The sequence below is a fragment of the Xyrauchen texanus genome, chromosome 37, assembly GCF_025860055.1.
Source record: "Xyrauchen texanus isolate HMW12.3.18 chromosome 37, RBS_HiC_50CHRs, whole genome shotgun sequence".
Classification (NCBI taxonomy): Eukaryota; Metazoa; Chordata; class Actinopteri; order Cypriniformes; family Catostomidae; genus Xyrauchen; species Xyrauchen texanus.
This window is the reverse complement of record NC_068312.1, coordinates 27,050,980-27,076,988: the sequence shown is the minus strand read 5'-3', so window position 1 is coordinate 27,076,988 and position 26,009 is coordinate 27,050,980. Positions and strand designations below refer to the sequence as shown.

Below are 26,009 nucleotides of genomic sequence, written 5' to 3'. Positions count from 1 at the left end.
CCATAACACTGGGGCCATCTTAACACCATAACACGCGATGGGGAAGGTGTTCTTTTCCAACTCCTATTCTTTCAGGTTGGGGGGGAGGTAAAGAGTAGCGGAATACGTCGCATAGTTCTTCAGGCGACATGTGGGAATGGGGCAATAGTAGATCCTACATGCTGCGAGGGAGAAGTTGTTACAAACACGATGACCGGGGAGCAGCGGGGACTGCCCAAGGGAGACAAGGGTCCGCCCGTAGGAGAACCGTACCGTGGAAAATGCACACAGGGGGATTAATCCACACAAGAGCTCATCCTGTGGAGCACCTATTCCAGTACTTTTAGTACCCGTAGTGGGTCTGGTCGGGTATTCCTCTGTCAAATACTCGGACCAGAGGGCTAGGGAGGAGTCATCCAGGGAACCGAGTTAGTGGGGTCACCTGGGATAAGAGTGCATGTGTTCGCCTCAGTGGAGGGGAAAGGTGCTAGGTGCAAGCGGTACACCCGGTCAGTTGTTCCACGTTACCGAGTTCAACCGGCTCGGATCTAACAAAACACGGGACGAGACCGACTCAACCCTGAGATTGTAAAATCTCATTAAAGGTATTGGGTGTTGCACAGACCGCTGCTCTGCATATGTCTGCTAGAAAGGTGCCGTTGGCCAGTGCCCACGAGGATGCCACACATCTTGTTGAGTGTGCTTGAACCCGCAAGGGGGCAGGCACGGCCTGGGTGTGATAGGCCAATGCAAACAACCCAGTTGGAAAGCCTCTGTTTGGAGACAGCGTTCCCTTTCCGCTGTCCACCAAAGCAGAAAAAGAGCTTCTCAGAACATCTAAAGCTCTGCGTGCGGTCCACATAGGTACGCAAAGCATGTACCAGACACAGCAACGAAAAAGTAGGGTCTGCCTCCTCCTGGGGCAGCGCTAGCAGGTTCACTACTTGGTCCCTGAAGGGAGTCATAGGAGCCTTAGGTCTTAGGATGACATGGGTGTCTGCCGGACCGAAATCCAGGCAGGTGTCCCTGACAGAGAACACTTTCAGGTCCCCAATCCTCTTGATGGAAGCGAGCATGATCAGGAGGGCTGTCTTCACGGAGAGGGATTTGAGCTCAACTGATTCTAGCGGCTCAAAGGAGGGGTCTCTGAAGGCCTGCAAGGAGCTCTGTCTTGGATGATCGTGTCTACGACAGCAGGTGGTAGGTCACTTAGATCTTCCGCATCCTGTACAGGGGCCAGACGTGGAGGTTCCAGAGGTCTGGGCGAGGATGCCAGAGGGTGCCCTGTTTCTGAGAAAGGAGGTCCTTCCTCAGGGGAATTCGCCAGGGAGGGGCCGTCGCGGAGCGTGAGATCTGAGAACCAAGTCTGTGTGGGCCAGTAGGGGGCCACCATTCTCCCTGACATTGCACAGCACCCGTGCAAGTAGGCTCATGGTGGAAATGCACAGCCCCTGGGGCCAGCTGTGTGCCAGTGCATCTGTCCTGAGGGGAGCCTCGGCTAGGGAGTACCAGAGCGGGCAATGGGAGGTCTCTTGGGAAGCAAACAAGTCTATCTGTGCTTTACCGAACCGCTCCCAAATCAGCTGGCCCACCTGGGGGTGGAGCCTAGACTCTCTGCTGAGCGTACCTTGACTTGACAGGGCGTCCGCTGCCGTATTGAGGTTGCCCGGGATGTGAGTGGTGCACGACGACGTGAGTCGTTGCTGGCTCCAAAGGAGGATATGGCGGGCGAGACATATGACGAGAAAGCACGCTGCCTTGGCGATTTATGTACACTATCGTAGCGGTGCTGTCTGATGTGCTTGCCCCGTATTAGTGGGAGAAACCTCCACAGGGCAAGTATTATGGCCAGCAACTCTAGGCAGTTGATGTGCCAACCCAGCTGGGGCCAGGAGCCAGCGGCTGCATGTTCGTTGCGCATGGCACCCCAACCCTGTTTGGAGAAATCTGTGGTGACTAGAATGCATTGGGACACCTGCTGTAGGGGTACTCCTGTCTGCAGAAAACAGAGGTCTGTCCAGGGGTTGAAAGTCTGGCGGCAGGCAGGTGTGATGAACACACGCTGCGTGCTGCGGCGCCATGCCCATCTCGGGACTCGAGTCTGGAGCCAGTACTGAAGCGGTCTCATATGCATCAACCCCAGTGGCACGACCGTTGCGAAGGATGCCATATGCCCCTGGAGCCTCTGGAATTGTTTTAGAGGAACCGCTGTGCCTGGCTTGAATAAGGTGAGGCTGAGACTGAGTCTAACTCCATGCCGAGAAAAGAGATGCTCTGAACCGGGGTGAGCTTACTCTTTTCCCAGTGGACTAGAAGCCCTAGACGGCTGAGGTGCTTGAGAACCTGGTCCCTGTGGGCGCACAGTAACTCGAGAGTGGGCTAGGATGAGCCAGTCATCGAGGTAATTGAGTATGCAGATGCCCACTTTCCTTAGCAGTGCAAGGGCTGCCTCTGTGACTTCGTGAAGACGCGAGGGGACAGGGACATGCCGAAGGGGAGGACCTTTTACTGATACGCCTGGCTGACGGCGGCCCGGGCAAGCATATCGGCCATCTGGGTGTCAGCCTCAGAATGGGCATGCAGACACGAAGGCGGCAGTCCAGTGGAGTCCTCCATGTCTGACGCCGGAATGCTCTCTGATGCAGCAGCGAACTCATCATCCAGCTCGGGGGGCTCAAGGGAGTAAGTAGACTGGCCGTGAGGCGAGCCGCTCTCACCTTGAGCCTGGATAGAAGTCAACGAGCATGCCAGGGGGCGGGGATCTACCCAGCAAAACCCAGCCTGCTGCCATCTCCAAATCGCCTCCATCGCCATACAGGTCATCCTCAATCCTGTGGGAAGAAGGAGCGACGCAGTGGGCGGTTGGAGTGGCGTTCCTCTTTAAGAAGGAAAGCCCCGACCACAACGTTGCCATGGTGAGGTTCTCGTAGTGAGAACACGAACCATCCGCAAATGCTGCCTCGGTGTGATCGCTGCCCAGACACACGAGGCAGCATCTGTGACCGTCAGGTGCAGAGAGAAATCGACCGTATCCATGAACTACACAGGGACGTAAGGGCATCTTTATGAAGACGCATCCTGAAAAGGACGTTCAATGCTGCTGTGTATTGCTCTTTTAGAGAAATTAAACTCTAAAAGTTCCCCCCTTCGCTGTCAAAGCGCCCAGGGGCAAAACTGCACTGCCGTTCAGAGAAGGAGAAAGAAGGAGAATGACGCTGATATGCGCTGTAGATCCAACAGCATACGCTCTACAGAGATGAGTGGAACAGTAAGTGACTGCAGCTCGCTGATCACACAACCGCTTGGCTCCGAAGAAAAAATCTGAATGGATAGACACATGATTCCCTCCTTTTATACTCGTATGGGGGAGGGACATGCAAATTCTGTCTGCCAGTTTCTCATTGGCCTTTTCTCAAGTTCTTTAATCTTTTAGTTAAGTCATTATTAAATTATAGTAAATATAATTTATCCATTCTGTGTTTTTATTTTGTGTGATCCAAATGAATATTGATTCAAGTCCTGCTTTGACTTCATCTCTAGCCTTAAAATCATTAGGTATATTCCTGGGTTGACAATTGAATCTATATACACATTAGGATCTGTTTTATAAGCTCTCTTATTTCTATTCTTATCTTCCTTTATGAATGGACCTACTTCCCACTGTGCCATGGCAATTTTCTGTATCAGTCGTACTCTAACACATATTCCTTTCCATCCTAGTGGTAAGGAGGCCCTAAGTCGTTCTTTCCCACAGACCCAAAAAATATCTGCCACCACTATTGTCTGATCTTCATATAACTCTATTGAGGGAAATGCTATAGTTTGATTTTCACATTCTTCTGGATATATTTTCATTCTCTTTTCTAATCCTTGTGCTTGAAGTACTGGGGCACTTACAGGTACATTTGATTGCCAAGCAATTGTTTTGTCTAAGTACCATATAGCACATCTTCCCTTGAATTCTCCCAATTCAAGAGCTCCTTCAGGCTTATTATAGCACTCATACTCTTGGCTATAATCTATGTTGTACCATTTTGAGATTTCTAAAACCTTTATTTTATTTAGATTTTTTTCTTTTATATCCCAATATCTACACCAATCTGCCCAATGTGGTTTAGTAAATTGTTCTTTAAGGTTGGAATTACCAGCAAATGTCAAATACTCATCTAAGCAGTAGAGCCTAAAATGCTTTTGTAGGTGACAAAGTTTCTATTAATTTCAGCACATTGTTGATAGTCATGTGGATTTGGAACTATTAACTTGTTTAAGGGTGATTTTGAGCACAGGAAGCAATTTTCCAAAATAGTCTCTCTTGCTGTAAATGTTGCCCATTTGTATCATTCGTTATTTTGTGCTGTTTCCCATAAACTATTTCCTTCATTCATTTTTTCATTACTATTGATATCATTACCAATGTTTCTAAGTTGTTTTGATATCTTTTGTTTGTTATAAAATTGTTGTTCTGTTGGGGCTATTATTGAGATGTTATTAGGTCTAACCGAAGGCTGAAGAATCAATTGTAGGGAAGTCTGGTTTAAATTTTGAGCAGTGGTGTTGGCTGTAGGTTGGGCATGTAGTAGAGAAGCTTGGGTGGAACTGATTGTGGCTTGAGCTTGAAGTATCAGATGCAGTAAATATGTGATGATCATTAAACATGCTATTGGACTCATCCCTTCCAATCTCTTAATTATTTCTGCTTTGCTCAGCTGTTTGTGCATCTCTTTCTGAGCTTTTGCCATTCTGTACTCTTTCATCTGGTGTCTCTTGTCTCTCCTCACTTTCTTCTGTATCATCTGTTTCAAGTCTTTCTCCTCCTCTTTCCTTCCGTTCTCTGGGAACTCTTGTGCAGTGGTTTAAATGATATCAGGTGGTTCTTCCTTCCACTTGGACTGCTGTTGAAGTAGCTGTCACCTCTTTGTAAGGTCCCTCTCTCCTGGGCTCATTCCACTTTCTCCGGAATACCTTCAAATATACTTGTTCACCTGGGACGGCTGGACAAGATGTCTCTGTCTCCTCGTTGGGCTCCTTTCTCTTTTCCTGTAAATAGATAGCTTTATGTATTGCAGTATATTTCTTCATATAAGATCTGAGTTCCATTTGCAATTGCTCTAGAGGGGGTCCTTTGTAGGGACCTCTGCAATACGGTACAGGCATGGTCGACCCGTAAGCATCTCATGCGGTGTTAAATGCGTGCCTCTGTTAGTTTGCATGCGATAGCTCATTAACGCAAGAGGTAAAGCATCAATCCAGTTGAGTTTAGTACTTTCATAATTTTGTTAAGTTTGGCTTTGAGGGTACCATTTACCCTTTCTACCATCCCTTGGGATTGTGGGTGATAAACACACCCTAGCTTCTGTTTTATTCTCAATTGTTGCAATACTTGTTTTACAGTTTACTGAATTAATGCTGATCCATTATCTGAGCTTATTTCTGATGGTATTCCAAATCTAGGGATGACTTCTCTTGTTAGAAATGTAATTACTGTTCTTGCTCCCTCATCTGCTGATGGTATTGCTTCTACCAATCTGCTAAATTTGTTCCCACAAGCATATACCTTTTGGCTTGTACTCACTTTATCATTTCCACATAATCCATCACCAGGTGCTTTAATGGTCCTTCTGGTATTGGTATGTGGCCTATTGGTGTTTCTTTTCCTTTCCTAATATTGTTTTGGCACAAACCTCACATGTGGACAGAAATTAATCTACCATTGCATGTAAGTATGGAGACCCATATCCCTGCTCTTTAATTTTTCTTATCACTACCCCCCTAGCGCAGTGGTCAAAACCATGCAAATCTGGAATAAGAATGTTTAAAAGTGTGGTTGGTGCGACGATCTGTCCTTCATGTGAATGCCAAATATCTTGTTTGTCTTTCTTGGCTCCTCTTTGGTTCCATATGGAATGTTCATATGGACCCACCTGTTGTTGAATTCGAATAATATCATCCAACTGAGGTTGTGGTTCTATTAGAACTACTGGAGCTAATATTGCTACCTGACACCCTGATGCCTTCTTAGCTTCCAAATCTGCTTTGCTGTTACCTTTAATGAAGTAATTTCCTTTTTTATGAGCCTGACATTTGATAACAGCCAATCGTTTTGGTAGCATCAGAGCAGAAATTAATTGACCTATCTGTTCAGTATGTCGAATGGGAGTTCCATCACTCTTTTTGAAACCTCTCTGTTTCCACACTGCTCCAAACAGATGACATACACCATGAGCATAAGATGAATCAGTGAAAATATTTGCTGTTTGTCCTTTTGCTAATTGACATGCAGTCGTGAGAGCTTTTAATTCTGCTAATTGAGCAGAGCAAAGCTGTACACAATTTTGGGAGATTACAGGTACAAATTCATCCATGTTTTTCTTTACTACCGAATATCCTGTATGAGTTCCCACATAATCTCTAAAACTAGAACCATCCACAAAGTAAGTGACTTCTGCCTCTGAGATTTGTGAAGATCTGGCCGTAACCTAGTGAATGCCAGTGAACTAGCCACACAGTCAAGTGTCTCACCATCATAAGCTAAAGGAATCAATTCAACTGGATTGACTGTAACATCGTTTAATGGTAACATCTGGATACGTAAATAGTGATGAATATGGTACAATACGGGCTTGAGTTAAAACAAATTTTCCTTGTTTTGGGGCTATAGCTTTTGTGCCATATGAGATCAAATATCCTAAATATTCAACCTGTGGTTGGCAACACTGTAGTTTTGTTTTAGATGCCTTGTGACCTCCTTGAGCTAATTTAGTAAGTACTTTAATAGAATCTCTATGACACTGTTCTAATGATGTGGAGCAGATCATTAAATCAGCTACATACTGCAGCAGAGTACTGTCTATCACTAGGTCTTCAGCTTTAAGAACATGATTGAATATGTGTTGAGTGTATAAATCCTTGTGGCATTTGGGTATATGTATACTGTTTTCCAGCATAAGTGAAAGTAAACAAGCATTGACTTTCCTCTGCCACTGGAACACCGAAAAAGGCGGAGCATATATCAATTACAGTAAAGTATTTGGCATCAGGAGGGACATTTGTCAGCAGCGTGTGCAGGTTTGGAACATCAGCTGGCCAATCCTCTATTATATTATTGATTGCTCGTAAGTCATGAATGAGACGCCATTTGCCGTTTATTTCCACTAATATTCCTGCTTTTACTAAACCTTCAATAGTGTCTTTTATGCCTGTTTCAGCCTCAGGCCGCATCGGGTACTGTGATTTTCTTGGCAGATATACACCTGGCTTAAGGTGTATTCTTATTGGGCTGGCTGAATTCACCAGTCCTACATCTGTGTCATGCTAAGACCATAACTCAATTGGCATCAATAGTCTCTATCAGTTTGTGTGTCGTTATCATCTGCGTTACAATTTTATTGATGACTACTTCCTGAGGAATACCCATCAATGAAGTCCCACACAAAATTTGGATGTAATTTTTGTCAGCAGAATGAAAAATCAATGGATTTATTGTTGGTTCCCATTGGCACTGTTTCATCATGTAGCCTTTTTCATCATTGGCCACAAATCTTTTGCATTCAAATTTTCCCCTACATATAAGGATACATGTGGAGCAGAATCTATTACATTAAACACATTTTTTACAAATTCACTCTCAGTTATACTCAAAGCTGCTCCGTTTACCTATTATGATGTATTGTGAGGTCATTTCGAATTAATTAACCAATTAACAGGAGTCTGATTTGATACCAGAATAGGTATGGTTGCGGTTTTATGTTTAGTTTGTAGACAAACTGGAGTGGTCATTGGAATTAGCTGCATTTGTCCCGAGAATCCTATTGTCTTTGCTAATTTTCCAGACATGGGGAGATGTGAGGCATAATTTGAATTTACACATGTGTAAACCGCTCCTGTGTCTACTAGCATGGGTGTGGGTTTTCCCTCTAGTTTAACCTGCAGCATAGGTTCTTGATCAGCATTAGTTGTTGAAATTGGAAGCTGACTCTCCCTTGTAGGATTCTCTGGGCATCCCTAATATCATTGATTTGGATCTCCCCAAGGGTTTACTGGGCATTGCGATGGACCTCTGTTTCAAGTTGTAGCCGAGACAGTTTTCTCTGTAGCTCTTTCTCTTGGTTCTTGAGCTTTTGTTCATTTTTTCTGTATTGCTCAACTGCATGAGTCACATAATCGCAAAACTCCTGATGTGTTTTGGAGGTTAAGCTGACCACGTCCTCCAGCGTGCTTTTTACAGCATGTGGCATAGTATCTATCACAGACTTTCTAAACAATTTAGTCATTAATGGGTCTCTTTAGTTTCTTGCTTCCATTTGTTTAGTTGTCTTTGAACATATGTGATTGGGTTTTCTGTTTCCCCCAGCTGTTCCCCCTTTTATGCCTTAGGGTCCACTCTGGTTGGATACTCGGCACACATTGCTTGCCACACTGCTGGACGGTATGCTTTAATGTCCCCCACAGATAGCAGTTTGCCCATTGTTTGTTCTTCAAACACTCTAATCCACTTTCCAGCCTCCTGGTGGATATCAGGGAGGTGAGTGACAAGCCCCTCAAGGTCCTGTGTAGCCCTGGGTACATATTGTCCCTGCGTACCTTTAATTAAAATGGGGAGTTGCTATGCCAATGGTCTAAGCCTTCCTCATTCTCTTCCCTGTGCCCACCTTCCTCCATCAAATTGCGGGTTCGAGCATGCTCTATGTGGAGCGTGGCGTTCTTGTGGGCACCGGCGCCACTCTAGCAGACATGGGCAGAGCAGCGGGCTTGGCAACACCCAATACCCTTGTGAGATCAATAGCCTCCGAAGGTTGAGTCAGCCCTGGCCCATGTTTCTTCAGGTCCGAGCATGTAGAACTCGGTAACACAGGACAACTGACCGGGTGTACCGCTTGCGCATAGTGCCTTTTCAATCCACTGAGACGAACATGTGCGCTTTTTCTCCCAGGTGAGTCCACTAAACTCGCACTCCCTGGATGTCTTTCCTCCATAGCCCTCTGGCTCACGAATACAGCAGGGGAATTCCCGACCAGACCCCACTACAGGTACTAATTACACTTTACTGGAATATGTGCTCCACAGGACTTGGCCATCTTGGATTAATCCCCCTGTGCGTATTTTCCACAGTACGGTCCCACTGCCGGTAGAACCGCATCTCCCTTGGGCTGTCCCCTCTGTCCCCGGTCACTGTGTTTGTAGCAAGTCCTAGGAAAGGTGGTGGCGTAGTGGGCTAAAGCACATAACTTTTAATCAGAAGGTCGCTGGTTCGATCCCCCACAGCCACCATCATTGTGTCCTTGAGCAAGGCACTTAACTCCGGGTTGCTCCGGGAGGGATTGTCCCTGTAATAAATTCACTGTAAATCGCTTTGGATTAAAACGTCTGCCAAATGCATAAATGTAAATGTAAACTCCTCCCTCGCTAGGTAGGATCTACAACCGCGCCTCTTCCACATGGGGCCTGAAAGCCCATGTGACGTATTCGCTACATTTAACCTCCCCCAGCCTGGGCAGGATGTGGTCTCTGCGGGGTCATTCCCCCGTAAAGAATAGGGGTTGGATAAGAATGCCTTCCCCGATGCGTGTTATAGCGTAAAATGGCCCCAGCTGCATCTAACAAAGGAGAAACATAGAGTAGAAAAGGCCACGGCTGGCATGGCTTACTCCCATGCTCGCCACGTTGCTTGTTCCCACCCCTCAAGGGAATCCTTGGTCGGATGCCGGGAACCTAATAAAAACAATATGACACCTTAGTGGGGCATTGGGGAGGGTTACATGCGGTCTGATGCTCATGCGCATATGGCACGCTACAGCCTGCTGCACCAGCATATCACGTAACACGGTCAGTGTATGTGGCGCTATGGAGTAGGGACCCCTTGTGTCACTACAATCGACACAACATTGAGTGAGTGACAGAAGGGGAACGTCTAGGTTACTAGTGTAACCCCCGTTCCCTGATGAAGGGGACATTGTGTCCCCCTTGCGACAACACTGTACCAAGCCGCTGTAATGGCCGAACCTTGTTTTCGGCTCCTCAGTGCAGAACCTGACTGAACAGAGGCACATCCCGCCTTTTATAACCGTATGTCCCGGGCGAGACATGCAAATTCTGTTTGCCAATTCGGTATTGGCCTTTTTCATATTCAGAGGTATCCGAGGCTCCCGAAAGAAACCTTTGTGTCACTACAATAGACACAATGTCTCGTTCCCTCCATCAGGGAATGGGGGTTACACTAGTAACCTAGATGGTTTTTCTCACGTTTTCTATACTCTCTTTTTTCTTGTCTCACTCCCAGTCTTGTTTGTTTTTCTTTTTCTAACTCCACATGTCCCTCCATCTTCATTTCCCCTAAAACCTTGAGTATTGGGAACTGATCCTTCTGAGGGCATATATGGAGGTGGTTTTCTCAGAATTTTCCATTTTGAACAATACTAGCACTTCTTTCTCTCTCTCTCTCTCTCTCTCTTTTTGCTTCTCTCTTTTTATTTTTGTTATGCTTATCTTTAGTTTTGTAATTTTTTAGCAATGTTTCCATTTCCTCACACAAAGCTACACCAAATGTCCCTTCCTTTGGCCATTTTGTCATCAGATCTTTGGTTCATTTTTGCCATTTGTTTGAGAGTATATCTATAAATTCTTTACACAATGGATATTTTAATCCTAATATGTCCACAGGAGTGGCTGCCATAATTATACCTTATGTATTATAACAACACTTATCTTCAATGCAACCTTTATTTAAAATCCAAATTACATTGTAGACTTTAGTTTAATGCAATACACTGGACTCAAAGCTTTATTTTTTGTTCAGATAATTTGATTTCCCAAATGAAATTCAATCACTTTAAAGTTTTCTATTATTTTAATATTCTTACTTGTCACTGTGATATTAACTTTATCTCTATGCACATTTATACCACTTAAATGTATAAATTCTCTGTGTGGAGTTAAATATTTTTTTTACTACAGTCTAAATTAGGAGTTATAACCAGTCAACAGCTGCTTTTTCTCAGTTTAGTTAATCTTACATCAGGCTTCCTTTATTGCTTGAAAAGAACAGCCCATGACTATTGTTCAGCCAGCTAAAAATTAACTTTATACCTTCATGCACATTTTGTTTTACAGCAGTGTTGTCTCACCGTTTTTATTCTTTTTCCTATTGTTAGTTTATTCTGTATTACATTTACCCTATATATATATAAATATATAATGTAACGAATGAGGTCTGAGTCAGACTAGGGATGAGGATCCAAATGCGGGTTTATTGATCAAAGGAAACAAACAGGCATGAATAAACAAAACTACCACGATGGGCAAATGAAAACAAAACACAGGAACTGGAACACAGGAACACAGGCATGGGAGCAAGCAAAAACTACGTACAACAGCATTCAACGACAGACAAGGACTAAACCAAAAACCAGGATATAAATACAAAAACATGGGAAAAAAGGGGCCAATGAACAAACAGAACACAAACTAGGTGACAAGGTGATTAACAGAAACCAAAGGCAAATTAACAAGGGCAGGTGAAAACAATGAACAGTGAACACGAGGGAAAACAAGACTATGGAGGTACAAGGGTGACAAAAGTGAAAACTAAGGAATAACGAAAGTGACAAAATTACAAACAAAGGGCAACAGTGAGACAAGACAGGGTAACCGTTACATAGCCCCCCCCTCAATGATCGGATACCAGACGATCAACAAAACAAAAAAACAGGAAGAACAACTGACAAATGACAGGGGGCACAAAGGGCAGACAGGCAGTCCAGGGGGCAACGAGAGGCAGACCGGCAGTCCGGGGGGCGACGAGGGGCAGGCAGGCAGTCCAGGGAGCAACGAGGGGCGGACAGGCAGGCCAAGGGGGGCACAAGGGACACGGAGACAGACAAAAGAGGGCGAGAGGGCAGATTAGCAGTCTCTGGGGGTGTGTGCTGGGAACCAGGTCGGGTGGCCTGGGAAGCTTCCACCGGGTAGGGGCGGGTTTAGGTGGACTGGGAGATGGCCGCAGAGCAGGGGCCGGTTCGGGGGGCCTGGGAGGTGGCCACAGGACAGAGGCCGGTTTGGATGGCCTGGGAGCTGGCCACAAGGCAAGGGCCGGTTCAGGGGACCTGGGAGGTGGCCATCAGACAGGGACAGGTCCAGGAGGCCTGGGAGGCAACCTCAGGACAGGGGCAGGTCCCGGAGGCGGAGCTGAGAGGGGCTCTGGAGACGAAGCTGTGGGAGGTTCTGGAGGCCCAGGAGGCGGAGCCAAGGGAGGTGGACCCATGGAAAGCTCTGGAGGAGCAGGAGGCAGAGCTGGGGGAGGCTCTGGGATCTCAGGAGGCGGAGCTGAGGGAGGCTCTGGGGGCTCAGGAGGCGGAGCTGAGGGAGGCTCTGGGGGCGGAGCTGAGGGAGGCTCTGGGGGCGGAGCTGAGGGAGGCTCTGGGGGCTCAGAGGAAGGCTCAGGAGACGGAGCAGAGGAAGGCCTAGGAGGTGGAGCCGAGGATGGCTCAGGAGGTGGAGCCGAGGGCGGTGGCGCCGTAGGCAGTTCTAGAGGCGGAGGCCTGGAAGGCTCCGGGGACGGAGCTGAGGAAGGCTCAGGAGACGGAGCCGAGGAAGGCTCTGGAGGCAGAGCCGAGGAAGGCTCGGGGAGAAGAGCCCTAGGAGGCTCGGGGAGAAGAGCCCTAGGAGGCTCGGGGAGAAGAGCCCTAGGAGGCTCAGGAGGCGGAGCCGTAGGAGGCTCGGGAAGCTCTGAGGGCGGAGCCGTCGAAGGCTCGGGTGGCTCAAGAGGCGGAGCCCTGGAAGGCCCGAGAGGCGGAGCCCTGGAAGGCTCGAGAGGCTTGAGGGGCGGTGCCCTGGAAGGCTCGAGAGGCTTGAGAGGTGGAGCTCTGGGAAGCTCGGAGGGCGGAGCTCTGGAAAGCCCGGGAGGCGGAGCTCTGGAAAGCTCAGAAGGCGGGGCTCTGGAAAGCCCAGGAGGCAGAGCTCGGGAAAGCTCAGAAGGCGGAGCTCTGGAAAGCTCGGGAAACTCGGAAGGCGGAGCTCTGGAAAGCTCGGGAAACTCGGAAGGCGGAGCTCTGGAAAGCTCGGGAGGAGGAGCCCTAGAAGACGGTCGAGGCTACAGGCGCTGGCTCAGGGACGGTCGAGGCTACAGGCGCTGGCTCAGGGACGGTCGAGGCTACAGGCGCTGGCTCAGGGACGGTCGAGGCTACAGGCGCTGGCTCAGGGACGGTCGAGGCTACAGGCGCTGGCTCAGGGACGGTCGAGGCTACAGGCGCTGGCTCATTGACGTTTGAGGCTATCAGCACTGGCTCACTGACGTCTGAGGCTACAGGCACTGGCTCGGGGACGGTCGAGGGCTCAGGCTCGCTCACAGTGACATGCGAGGGCTCTAGCTCGCTCACCGTGGCTGTCGAGGACTCAGGCTCGCTCACAGTGACATGCGTGGGCTTCAGCTCGCTCACCGTGACATGCGTGGGCTCTGGCTCTCAGACCGGGGCTGGCGCGGGCCGGGAGGCGGAAGCCCGTCTTCTCTCCCTCCTCCGGGCAGACGAGTGGGCCGCTGGCTCATGGAAGGCGACTGGCGACGCTGGAACGCTGTTCCTGGTCGGCGTGACTTCAGGCTCGCTGGCCAGGGCAGGCATAGGCTCTGGCTTGCAGACCGGGGTAGGCGTGACAGGAGGAGCCCTGGACGGCTGAAGGGTCTCCACAGTGGGTGGAGAGGTAGGGTCCTTCTCGGCGAAGCCCACGGTGTACGGCGAGCCGCAGACCAGTAAGGTCGCCTCTAGGAAGTCGTGGAGAGTCCAATCACGCGTAGCCGGCGGCAAACACTCCCTGAGCGAAACATGTAAAGTGTCCCTGAAGAAAACCACCAGGGCTGAGTCCGGGAAGTCCGTGAATTTCGCCAGCGCGAGGAAGTCGCTGATGTGGTCTTCAACAGGGCGGTCCTCTTGTTTGAGGCTGAGCAACCGGTAGTTGGCCCGAATAACCGCTGGATCCATTGTGTGGTCTGTCGTTCTGTAATGAATGAGGTCGGAGTCAGACTAGGGATGAGGATCCAAATGCGGGTTTATTGATTAAAGGAAACAAACAGGCATGAATAAACAAAACTACCATGATGGGCAAATGAAAACAAAACACGAAAATACAGGAACTGGAACACGGGAACACAGGCATGGAATAAACAAAACTACCACGATGGGCAAATGAAAACAAAACACGAAAACACAGGAACTGGAACACGGGAACACAGGCATGGGAGCGAGCAAAAACTCGCAAAAAAAAACGAGCAAAAAAGACAAGGACTAAACCAAAAACCAGGATATAAATACAAAAACATGGGAAAAAAGGGGCCAATGAACAAACAGAACACAAACTAGGTGACAAGGTGATTAACAGAAACCAAAGGCAAATTAACAAGGGCAGGTGAAAACAATGAACACGAGGGAAAACAAGACTATGGAGGTACAAGGGTGACAAAAGTGAAAACTAAGGAATAACAAAAGTGACAAAATTACAAACAAAGGGCAACATTGAGACAAGACAGGGTAACCGTTACATATATATATATATATATATATATATATATATATATATATATATATATATATATATATATATATATATTTGTTCATTTTTTTATCGTTGGTTTTAACTCCACTATACTACCAAGATCATTTTTAAGTGCCCTCTCTGCCTCTTTTCATCAGATCTCTTTTGCCTCATATATTGATGGAAGATTGAAAATAGGCCTAAATATATTTCCTTTGCTGCAAATTGCATATATACTCCTTGTCAGCTATGCATCAAAGACTGAGTCTGTCTATCTGGATCACAAAATTAAATTTGAAGAATGGTCAAACAAACTACAAAGCCAATATTTCTGTTAACCAAGGAAATTCCTTTACAAAGTTTTCGAGACAGGCTTTCATTCCCATTCAACATCTAAAAGACAAACCTTCTTTATTAGATAACATTTACTCCATTAATCATGTCCCTTTTCAGAGGTGGGTAGTAACTTGTTACATTTACTCCGTTACATTTACTTGAGTAACATTTTGGGGGAAATTTTACTTTTAGAGTAGGTTTAATAGTGGGTACTTTTTACTCTCACTGAAGTAAATTTCTAATGATTTTTTTTTACTTTTACTTCTTTACAATGTGTGGCTTTACTGTCGTTACATTACTGGGTTTAATTTAGGGAGATTTAGGGACATTTACGACAGTTCACAACTGCACGTGATGAGATGCTCCCACTTGAGTGATGAGACTGTCAATCAAGTCATCAGTGCAGCAGCATCAAACCCTTCAAAGTGAAATACTTTCTGCGCTCCACACAGTGAAAAAAAGAATAGTTCCGCAATGCAATGCCTTCTTTTAATACTAAGACAAGCTGATATTTCAAGATTAAAGTCACAGCTCCAACTTCAGGCAGCACACTGAGGTAAATTTTGGCGCTAATTCTAACGATGGATTTTCTGTGTAATGAAATGGTCATTTTCAGGGTGATTCTGTAACTGGGCTCTTATGAAATCAGTTTTTAAGTGTAAATTTTTTAAGTGCGCTTTGTCCTGCATGTCATAAGCAGTATTTATGCGTATATTCCGCGCACTTGCGGGGGTACTGGAAACTATCGCAGCTACTTCAAGCGGATTAACTGTATAAATCCATGTAAACATCCAAGATGAGCGTAAATCACTGCCATTCTTGTGATCGACAACTGGAGCGCAAACAGACAGCATTTGAACGGGAGGGCACCTGTGATGTGCACAAGGCAATCGTCGCAACGGGAGTGGCTGTGTCTGCAAAGGATCACTATTTCCTATATAGTAAATGGCAGTTAGTGCACTATATCTCAGCAGTAAGTGAACGAAATGAGCGAATTTCGGATGAGAGTGTCTGAGCTCTAGGGCTGGTGCAGAAATGTCACATATGAAATTTTTAAATACTTGGGCCTTACTTGTTATTCTTATTAAATAATATATGAATATGATAATCTTTATTCTGTTTGTCATTTTTAATATATACTGTGTGTTAATATAAAGAGTAAACACATTTGATCAAATAAAGAGTACATTTTAAAATGTATCTGTATGTTTAGTGTCTCTATATGTTGTTATTTTAATCCAGTAATGATTTGTCAAAAATATATTTACTACATTCAGCATGAAATAAAACATTGCAGGAGTGAAGAAAGCAGTAAACTCCCAGCTCGTACATCTTTCCCATGGCGGATTGTGGGAAATTAACCATCACCGAGTGTACTTGAAATGTTCACTTGAAATTAGAGTGCATTCTCTAATCAGTTCTCTACCCTCATGTTGTTCCAAACCAGTGTGAGGCTTTGTATTATGTGGAACACAAAAGATGTTAGACAGAAAGTTAGGGACTGACAGTCTCGGTCACCATTCACTTTCAAAATATATATATATATATATATATATATATATATATATATATATATATATATATATATATATATATATATATATATAAACATTCACTGAAAGTAAATAGTGACTCAGGCAAACATTCTGTCTAATATCTCCTTATTGTGTTGCATGGAAGAAAAAGTAATACGGGTTTGGAACAACATGATGGTGAATGATGACATAATTTTCAATAATAATAATAATCATTCTGTAGTACATGTTCAATGTGTATGTCTTGTCTTGTCCTATCATGGTATGTCTTGTCCCTGTCCTTTCTCTTTACTCTGTCGCCCTCTGCTGGCCTTCTTTGGTTACTTTTCCTTTCCTTTCTCTCCTCCTCCATTTGTTCCTCATCTCCCCTGAATACCTCGTTAATTCTCTTCCCACCTGTTCCCGTTTCCCTCTGATTAGGTCTCTACTTCTTTCTCTGCTCTTGCTGCTTTCTTTGTCTGATTCTCACTAGAGTTTCTCACGCAAGAAGCAAGCTACTGTCTCGTTTGTCTCTGTCTGAGTCCTGTCCTGTAGGCATCCGCCTGGCAATGCTATCTGTTCTCTGCTAATCAACCCATTATTTGTATTCTGTCCAGCTCGCCTGACTCTGCGAGAAGAGCTGGAAACCACTAGTGTTCCCCTCGACCCTAGTCTACCCTTGGGAGACCAGCAGCCTGTCGCCGCTCACTACTATCCCCGACTGCTGCGTAAAGACGCCCTCTGAAACATTCTGTGGAGGTTTCTGTTTGTCATCGCCCTCCCTGCGGGTTGTTTGTGTTATCCGTTTCCTCTCAAGGAGAAGATTTGTGTTTTTCATTATTGCTTCCCTGAACTGTCATTAAAGACTTGATTTATGTTATATCGCTTTTGGGTCCTCGCTTACCTGCACAACAGAAGAATCAGACCACTATGGACCCAGCGACTCCTGATTCGTTCCAGTCAGCTGTCGAGTTCCAGGGAGCGATGTTAGGCAGACACGAGGTTGAGTTATCTGCTGCCCGACATGCCGTTGAGACCCTGGCTGCTCAAGTCTCCGATCTTACTAAGCCGATACACCTTCTTCGCCTCGATTCACCGGTCGCCCCCAGGGCTCCCGAGCCTCCTGAACCCAGGATCAATAACCCACCGTGCTTTGCTGGTGAGCCCACGGAATGCCACGCGTTCCTCACCCAGTGTGACGTTGTTTTTTCTCTCCAGCCCACCACTTACTCCCAGTGCAGAGCTCGTATCGCCTACGTGTTATCTCTCCTCTCTGGACAGGCTCGAGAGTGGGGAACGGCAATCTGGGAGGCGGAGGCTGAATGTACTAACCGTTATCTGGACTTTAAGGAGGAGATGATACAGGTTTTTGACCGTTCTGTTTTTGGTGAAGCGGCTTCTCGGGTCTTGTCTTCATTATGTCAGGGTAAGCGATCCATTACTGATTACTCCATTGAGTTTCGGACTCTTGCTGCCTCCTGTGACTGGAACGAGCCGGCGTTACTTGCCCGTTTTCTGGAGGGTCTCTGCACGGAGGTTAAGGATGAGATTCTCTCCCGAGAGGTTCCTTCCAGTGTGGATTCCGTGATTGAACTCGCCATTCGCATAGAGAGACAGTTCGACCTTCTTCGCCGAGCTCGTGGAAGAGGCTCCGCATTCGCCGTTGCTCCCCTCTCCGCAGCATTACCATCTTCCTCCGCCACCTTGGATTCTGAGCCCATGCAGCTGGGAGGCATCCGCATTTCGGTTAAGGAGAAGGAGCGTAGAATCACCAACCGTCTCTGCCTCTATTGCGGCTCTGCTACTCACTTTGTTTCCTCCTGCCCAGTAAAAGCCAGAGCTCGCCAGTAAGAGGAGAGCTACTGGTAAGCGCTACAACTCTGGTCTCTCCTTCGAGGTCTTGCACTACCTTTTCTGTCCATCTCCGCTGGACCGGTTCGTCAGCTACCTGCAGTGCTTTGATTGACTCTAGGGCAGAGGGCTGTTTTATGGATGAGACCTGGGCTCGGGAACACGGTGTTCCTCTTAAGGAATTAGAGGAGCCCACGGCCCTGTTTGCCTTAGACGGTAGTTCTCTCCCTAGGATTCAGCGTGAGACGCTACCTTTAACCCTCACTGTTTCTGGTAATCATAACGAGACCATTTCTTTTTTTATTTTTCAGTCACCTTTCACTCCTATTGTTTTAGGCCATCCCTGGCTAGTTCGACATAATCCCTCTATTAATTGGTCTAAGAATACTCTCCCGCCGGAGCGGGGGTTTTTTTGTTCAAAAGAGAGACGGGTCCTTGCTCAGAAGGTATTTTCTGCAGAAGGTATTAAGATGGATTCCGCTAAGGTCCAAGCTGTTATAGATTGGCCCGTACCTAAGTCACGCGTCGAGCTGCAGTGCTTTCTCGGCTTCGCTAATTTTTATCTACGCTTCATCCGTAATTTCAGTCAGGTGGCTTCTCCCCTGACTGCCCTTACGTCTGTCAAAACGCGCTTTGAATGGTCCGTTTCCGCCCAGGGGGCTTTTGATCTTCTCAAGAATCGCTTTACGTCCGCGCCCATCCTCGTTACTCCTGATTTATCTAGACAGTTCGTTGTCGAGGTGGACGCGTCAGAGGTGGGCGTGGGAGCCATCCTTTCTCAGCGCTCTCTCTCTGACAACAAGGTCCACCCGTGCGCTTACTTCTCTCATCGCTTGTCGCCGTCTGAACGTAACTATGATGTGGGTAACCGCGAGCTGCTCGCCATCCGCTTAGCTCTAGGCGAATGGCGACAGTGGTTGGAGGGCGCTACCGTTCCTTTTGTCGTTTGGACTGACCATAGAAACCTTGAGTATATTCGTTCTGCTAAACGACTTAACGCGCGTCAAGCTCGTTGGGCTCTGTTTTTCGCTCGATTTCAATTTGTTATTTCCTATCGTCCAGGCTCCAAAAACACCAAGCCTGATGCTTTATCACATCTCTTTAATTCTTCAGAAGTCTCCATGGACCCCGAGGGGATTCTCCCTGAGGGACGTGTCGTCGGGTTGACTGTCTGGGGAATTGAGAGGCAGGTTAAACGAGCGCTTGCCCTCACTCCTTCGCCGCGCACCTGTCCCAGACACCTTCTTTTCGTTCCCGCTCCGACTCGCCTGGCCGTCCTCCAGTGGGCCCACTCTGCCAAGTTGGCTGTCCACCCCGGCGTTCGGGGTACGCTTGCCTCCATTCGTCAGCTTTTTTGGTGGCCCACTTGGGAACGTGACACGCGTCGTTTCGTGGCGGCCTGCTCTGTCTGCGTGCAGACTAAGTCTGGGAACTCTCCTCCTGCCAGACTTCTCAGACCTCTTCCTATCCCCTCTCGACCGTGGTCACACATCGCCTTAGATTTTATCACCGGGCTTCCTTCGTCGGCGGGCAAGACTGTTATTCTCACGGTTATCGACCGGTTCTCTAAGGCGGCTCATTTTATTCCCCTCGCCAAGCTCCCCTCCGCTAAGGAGACGGCACAAATAATCGTCGAAAATGTTTTCAGAATTCATGGCCTTCCATCAGACATCGTCTCGGACAGAGGTCCGCAGTTCACGTCTCAATTTTGGAGGGAGTTTTGTCGTTTGATTGGGGCTTCCGTCAGTCTCTCGTCCGGCTTCCACCCTCAATCTAACGGTCAAGCCGAACGGCCAATCAGACTGTTGGTCGCATCTTGCGCAGCCTTTCTTTCCGTAACCCTGCGTCCTGGTCCGAGCACCTTCCCTGGGCAGAATACGCCCATAACTCGCTTCCTTTGTCTGCTACCGGTCTGTCTCCTTTTCAGAGCAGCCTCGGGTACCAACCTCCGCTGTTCTCATCTCAGCTCGCCGACTCCTGCGTTCCCTCCGCTCAGGCTTTTGTTCAACGTTGTGAGTGCACCTAGAGGGGTGTCCGGTCAGCTCTTTGCCGTTATAGGGACCAGACTGTGAGAGCTGCTAACAAGCATAGAACTAAGAGCCCCAAATATTGTCGCGGCCAGAAGGTATGGCTCTCCACACTCAACCTCCCCCTTAGATCTGCCTCTCATAAATTGACCCCGCGCTTCATCGGTCCGTTCCGTATCTCTCAAATCATTAGCCCCGTTGCGGTGCGACTCCTTCTCCCCCGCCACCTTCGACGTGTCCACCCGGTCTTCCACGGCTCTTGTATTAAGCCTGCTGTTCGCGCTCCCACTCGTCCCGTAATGGAATATAGGGGAGTAAATGTTTATTATGTCATTTGTGAAAGTAACGAGTTACTCACTACTTGAGTACTCTTTTAATTGGATACTTTCTTACTCATACTTAAGTAATTATTTATGTTAGAACTTTTACTTCTACTTGAGTACAGTTTTTGGCTACTCTACCCACCTCTGTCCCTTTTAAATTTTTAGGGCTTATATTCACACTCTGCATTCCTTTTATTGTAAAGGACTCATCATACATTAATATTCCAGTACTGGGCTTATAGTTGTACTCAGTCATACACTTCCATATGCAATTGCACTTCAGTCATATTTCACACACTTTGAATCACAGACACAAATACACTCTCAACCACAGAAATGTCACACTTTTTACAAACACAAGGCCTTTAGAAACACAGAGCTCTCAAAAAAATATAATACAATTCTAAAATGCAACTCTTCTACCACCTCTCTTAAGTGACCTGCAGGATTTCTTGCCTACCCAGCTTTTATCTAATTTTATTAAAACAGATAATTACAGAATTTCTGCATACCCGGTCAAAAACATGTGATTCTGGCCTACCCGGCCTCTTTTACCTTTATCTGATTTCATTCACTGCTATCCATCAAAACTCCCTTAACACTAAATAAAAACAGATTATTGCATGCAATTATTTCTCTTCTGGAATCAGAAACCTTTTATTTTATAAGATATTTTATAAGATATATTATATTTTAACTTTTCGAGTGTCGTTACTACCACAGATAAACTGGCAAGCAACACAAAAATTAAATAAGCAAAAAGAATGCTTACTGTTTAGGTGGCCACCTTTATTTTTGTGTTGCTCATCCAGTCAGCCCACTGTGGTCATGCTTCTGCCCTGTTCCATCCCATCTGGGTTGCCAATTTGTTGTTGTTGTTTCAGCCTTTTCCTCAAAAATCTCTCAGAGTCTTAGGGGTTCTGATATACTTTAATCACGTCGAGTTGGTCTGCAGAACAACTCCCTTGTCTCGAGTTTGCACTCCCTTATATAGGTCTACCAAGGCGTGGCTAAAACAATCCATACATCATTCATCACTTTATACTGTTTCTTCAATCTGTATTGTTTTGAGCAGAACAAACATATTTGGGGCCCCATCTTCAAAACAGAAGGCTTTAGTTACATTCTGTAAGCATTTTTACCCTTTGTAAAAACATTCCATCAAGAGGGGTCTCATCCTATATTTTTTTAGCTTCAAAACAGGAAGTGAAGTAGGAAACATATGTGAGTCATTCCGTGAGTTTCCGTGTGCCTTTCCCTACATTCCATTGTCAGGCCTCTACGCTGACACACTCACACAAACAACAAGACACATATACTGGACCATCTGAAACAATTAAAATGGTTATAAAATGGCTATATTTACGTTTGATTATACTTGATTAATTTATATTTAACTTGATAAAAATATTCCACATAATCATCACTAAAAGCTATCTGTAGTATTACCATTACAATTAGAGTCATGTTGGTGGGTCCTAGTGCTTCCAAGGTCTCTGGTTCATTGGGTTGGTGACGGTAGTGGAAGGTGGTTCCTGCGATGTCTAAGCGCCATGGTGTGTCGATCGTTAGCTTGCCGTTGATAAAGTATTGCTCCCCTTTGCTTTTCAACACTATGACAGTCACAAAAAGGTTCATGTTAACAGGCTCAAAAATCACAAGTGATTCTTCAACAGGGAAAAAACACATTTTGCTTGACCCTGGCTTAACACTTTTTCTAACCTTTGATTAGGGCAATATTAATCCTATGCAATGTTTCACACTTACAAAAGGGGGTTGACACAGCTTTTAACCCTAGGTTGTGAAGCTTTTGCTATGCTAAACCTGAATTGTGGTGTAAAGGTACTGAATACAGTACAAAACGATGCTGAACACCATACACAGGACAGACACCTCATACAAGCTGCATAAAAGTAGTTCTTAAGACTTGTGCACTGTATTCAAAGCCTTCTGAAGTCATCCAATAGCTTTTTTTGAGGAACCTGAGGCCTTTTTGGAGCTTGACAGCCTTTGGTCACTGTGTACTGTTGTTGTATGGAAAGAGCTGTGAAATATTCCATTAAAAGTTTATCTTTTTGTCTTCCACAGAAAGGAAATAATAGCATACCTGAGACAGAATGGAAGAAATCATAATGCTGAATATGAAAGATGTAGGAATGGAAGTCCTGCCTTTCAGTTAGAAGAGCCAATTAACAAATTACGTTCATCTCTTGGAGACCGAATGCATCTCCTTCCTGAGCGGCATGATGGCTATGTGGTGCCATGGTGTTTATACTTGCATACTATTGCTTGTACAGATGAACATGGTACCTTCAGGTGTTTGGAAAAGGATTAACCAGACTTGTGGAGGTCCATCATTTTTTTGGGTGATTTCTTTTGATTTTACCATGATGTCAAGCAATGAGGCACTGAATTTGAAGGTAGGCCTTAAAATGCTTCCACAGGTACACCTCCAATTCAGAACACCTTCAATCAGAAGCTAATTGTCTAAAGGCTTGGCATCACTTTCTTGAATTTTACAAGCTGCTTAAAGGCACAGTTAACTTAGTGTATGTAAACTTCTGACCCACTGGAATTGTGATATAGTCAATTAAAAGTGAAACAATATGTCAGTAAACAATTGTTGGAAAAATTACTCATGTCATGCACAAAGTAGATGCCAACTTGCCAAAACTATAGTTTGCTAATATGAAATCTGTGGAATGGTTAAAACATTTGAATTATTGACTTCAACCTAAGTGTATGTAAACTTCTGACTTCAACTGTACAAAATTGTACATGACACTGGGTGAACAATATCAAATTTGAAAAGCCTGTGAGACATCTTAGCTGAGCTGTGGGCCACCTAAAGCCACCTCCCTCTCACTTATATTCCCTCTTTCTTCTGCCTCAGACACCTGATTCACATCAAACCCATCCCAGCTCTTTGCATGCACTACAGCAGGAAAGCCTTTTAAAAGAATCCACTAACTCTAACAATGTATTTGTTCTAGTACCCATAAGAGGCTCATATTTGAGTCAAACCTTGAAAAAGTGTGTCTCACCCAAGTAATTGAGAGAGACGTTCAGCTCTTGGATGTGTATGAATACAGATCCTTTGGGGATCCTGACCACCTCCTCATAACCTAAGAGAGAGCACACACACACACACACACACACACACACACACACACACACACACACACACACACACACATGTTGTGTTTCCATGTTTTATGGGGACTTTCCATAGACATAATGGTTTTTATACTGTACAAACTTTATATTCTATCCCCTAAACCTAACCCTACCCCTAAACCTAACCCTCACAGAAAACTTTCTGCATTTTTACATTTTCAAAAAACATAATTTAGTATGATTTATAAGCTGTTTTCCTCATGGGGCCTGACAAAATGTCCCCACAAGGTCAAATATTTCGGGTTTTACTATCCTTATGGGGACATTTGGTCCCCACAAAGTGATAAATACACGCTCACACACACACACACACACACACACACACACATTTATTCATAGTGGGAGAACAATGCAGTTAGTGGTGTATAACTGAGAGAGACTGTGATGAGATATGCAGAGATTTGAGATTCCAACTGAATTCCTGGGCAACATCCCTCCGTTCTGCTGCCCAACACTGAACGTGCTTAAAGCCAGATTCTACCGCATGCCTGCGAACAACTCCAGCTAAAAAGAGCTAAAAAAAAAAAGGCTAAACAAATTTTGCATTTCAGTCCTGTTGCCAACTGAGATTTTTTTCATTAATTGTCAAGAGTCGATGTGGTGAATACTGTGCCACAAAGCAATAAACCATCAGTCCTCAATCCCTAAGTGACCCCTGGTTTCTATCCATTCTGAATGCTGAAATACTAGACACATACAGAGACAAAAAGAGAAACCAGCCACTGCTCAGATCATTATATCTTGTTGTCTGTACAACAGAGTACGGAGTTGAATGTATAATACTATTTTGTTTAATGTTCTATTCTATTTTGTTCCCTTTGATGGCGCCATATTAAATCAATATTAATGCTTTTCTAAAATGGCAGAAACAGCAACATGATAAAAGTGATGTTCAATTAACATTTATATTATATTACGTATATTATAGGAATAAACTATTTGTTATTATTATTTATTTATTTTTTGTCAGAAAGCAAGAGAACCAAGAGCAGAGGACCAAGACATTTTTACTGCCCTGTAGATCATGTAGGTTGTTTGCGGTTACCAAACAATGCAGCAACTTGGCTCATTAAAGGGGTCATGACATGCCTTTTTCATTATTTTAATATGATCCTTGAGGTTCAATTATAATATAAGTAATGTTTTTTGCACAAAAACAGCCATATATTTTTAATTATTGTAATTTTCCACCCTCATAATACCTGGTTTTGATGCTCCTTGTCTTTTAAGGCTTGACAGTAAACGCACACTGTTATGATTAGCTTTTGGCTTCTTCTCTCCATACATCTCACTGTAAAGGTAAAGTAGGTGTTGATGTGTTGTTGTGGAGGCGGTCAGATGCAAATGTCAATTACAGTGTGACATCACAATGTGGAGGAAGTGGAATGCTCTTTTTACAGTGAAGAGTTGACTTCTGAAATTTACAGTACATTTTATAGGCTGTGACATGGCATGGAGCAGGCTGAGGCGTGGCTGTGACATGGCATGGACGTGGGACGCTGGCTCGTCGACCATAACATGGGATGCTGGCTCGACGACCATGACGTGGGACGCTGGTTCTTCGAACATGACGTGGGACGATGGCTCTTTGACCATGACTTGGGACGCTGGCTCGGCGGCCATGTCGTGGACCTCTGATTCGGCGGCCATGTCGTGGACCTCTGATTTGGCGGCCATGTCGTGGACCTCTGATTCGGCGGCCGTGTCGTGGACCTCTGATTCATCGGCCATGTTGTGGACCTCTGATTTGGCGGCCATGTCGTGGACCTCTGATTCGGTGGCCATGTCGTGGACCTCTGGCTCGGCATCCGCCTACCCCACAGTGAACGTGGAACCAATGATCTGCAGGGTGAAGTCGATATATTGAGCGAGGGTGAGGGTTCTCTTACTGCCTGGCATCAGAGAAGAGATGGGCTCATTCATTCCAAATCAGAAACAGTCCTTGAGGGCCACCTCATTAAAATCCACCTGGCCCCTGACGTAGGCGGAGGAGCTGAACTGCTGGGTTCATTATGGGCGGTCAAGTATTCTGTCGCGTAACTGCTGGCGCTGGCAATGACGAAGACAATGCTGTAAAGATGGAGAACCCATCTGGGACAATGGCTCTTCGACCATGACTTGGGGCGCTGGTGAAAGTGGGGTGAAAGGTGGTAATGAGGACCAAAGGTACAGGGGGGGCCCACGACAAATAAAAACTAGGTGAAGAGCCCAGAGCAATATACAGTCAGGGGGCCCAGAAATCTTTGCTACAGCCCTGGTGGTTTGGATCTTTCTTCTGACAATGCTTG

The 26,009-nt window shown here is 45.8% G+C and overlaps 1 protein-coding gene across 4 annotated transcripts in view; it reads right to left on the bottom strand.

Annotated features, from left to right (window-relative positions):
* The window catches only part of LOC127630941 (A disintegrin and metalloproteinase with thrombospondin motifs 10-like), an 85,518-nt gene that overhangs the window by 10,019 nt on the left and 49,490 nt on the right, over positions 1-26,009 (bottom strand). For 3 of the 4 annotated variants that reach the window (XM_052108833.1, XM_052108834.1, XM_052108836.1), the window contains 2 exons: positions 23,589-23,669; positions 21,994-22,157 (listed from right to left, as the gene is read on the bottom strand). In XM_052108833.1, the coding sequence (XP_051964793.1) occupies positions 21,994-22,157; positions 23,589-23,669 (245 nt within the window). The remainder of the gene's footprint in view (positions 1-21,993; positions 22,158-23,588; positions 23,670-26,009) is intronic. The other variant, XM_052108835.1, reaches the window with a different exon arrangement.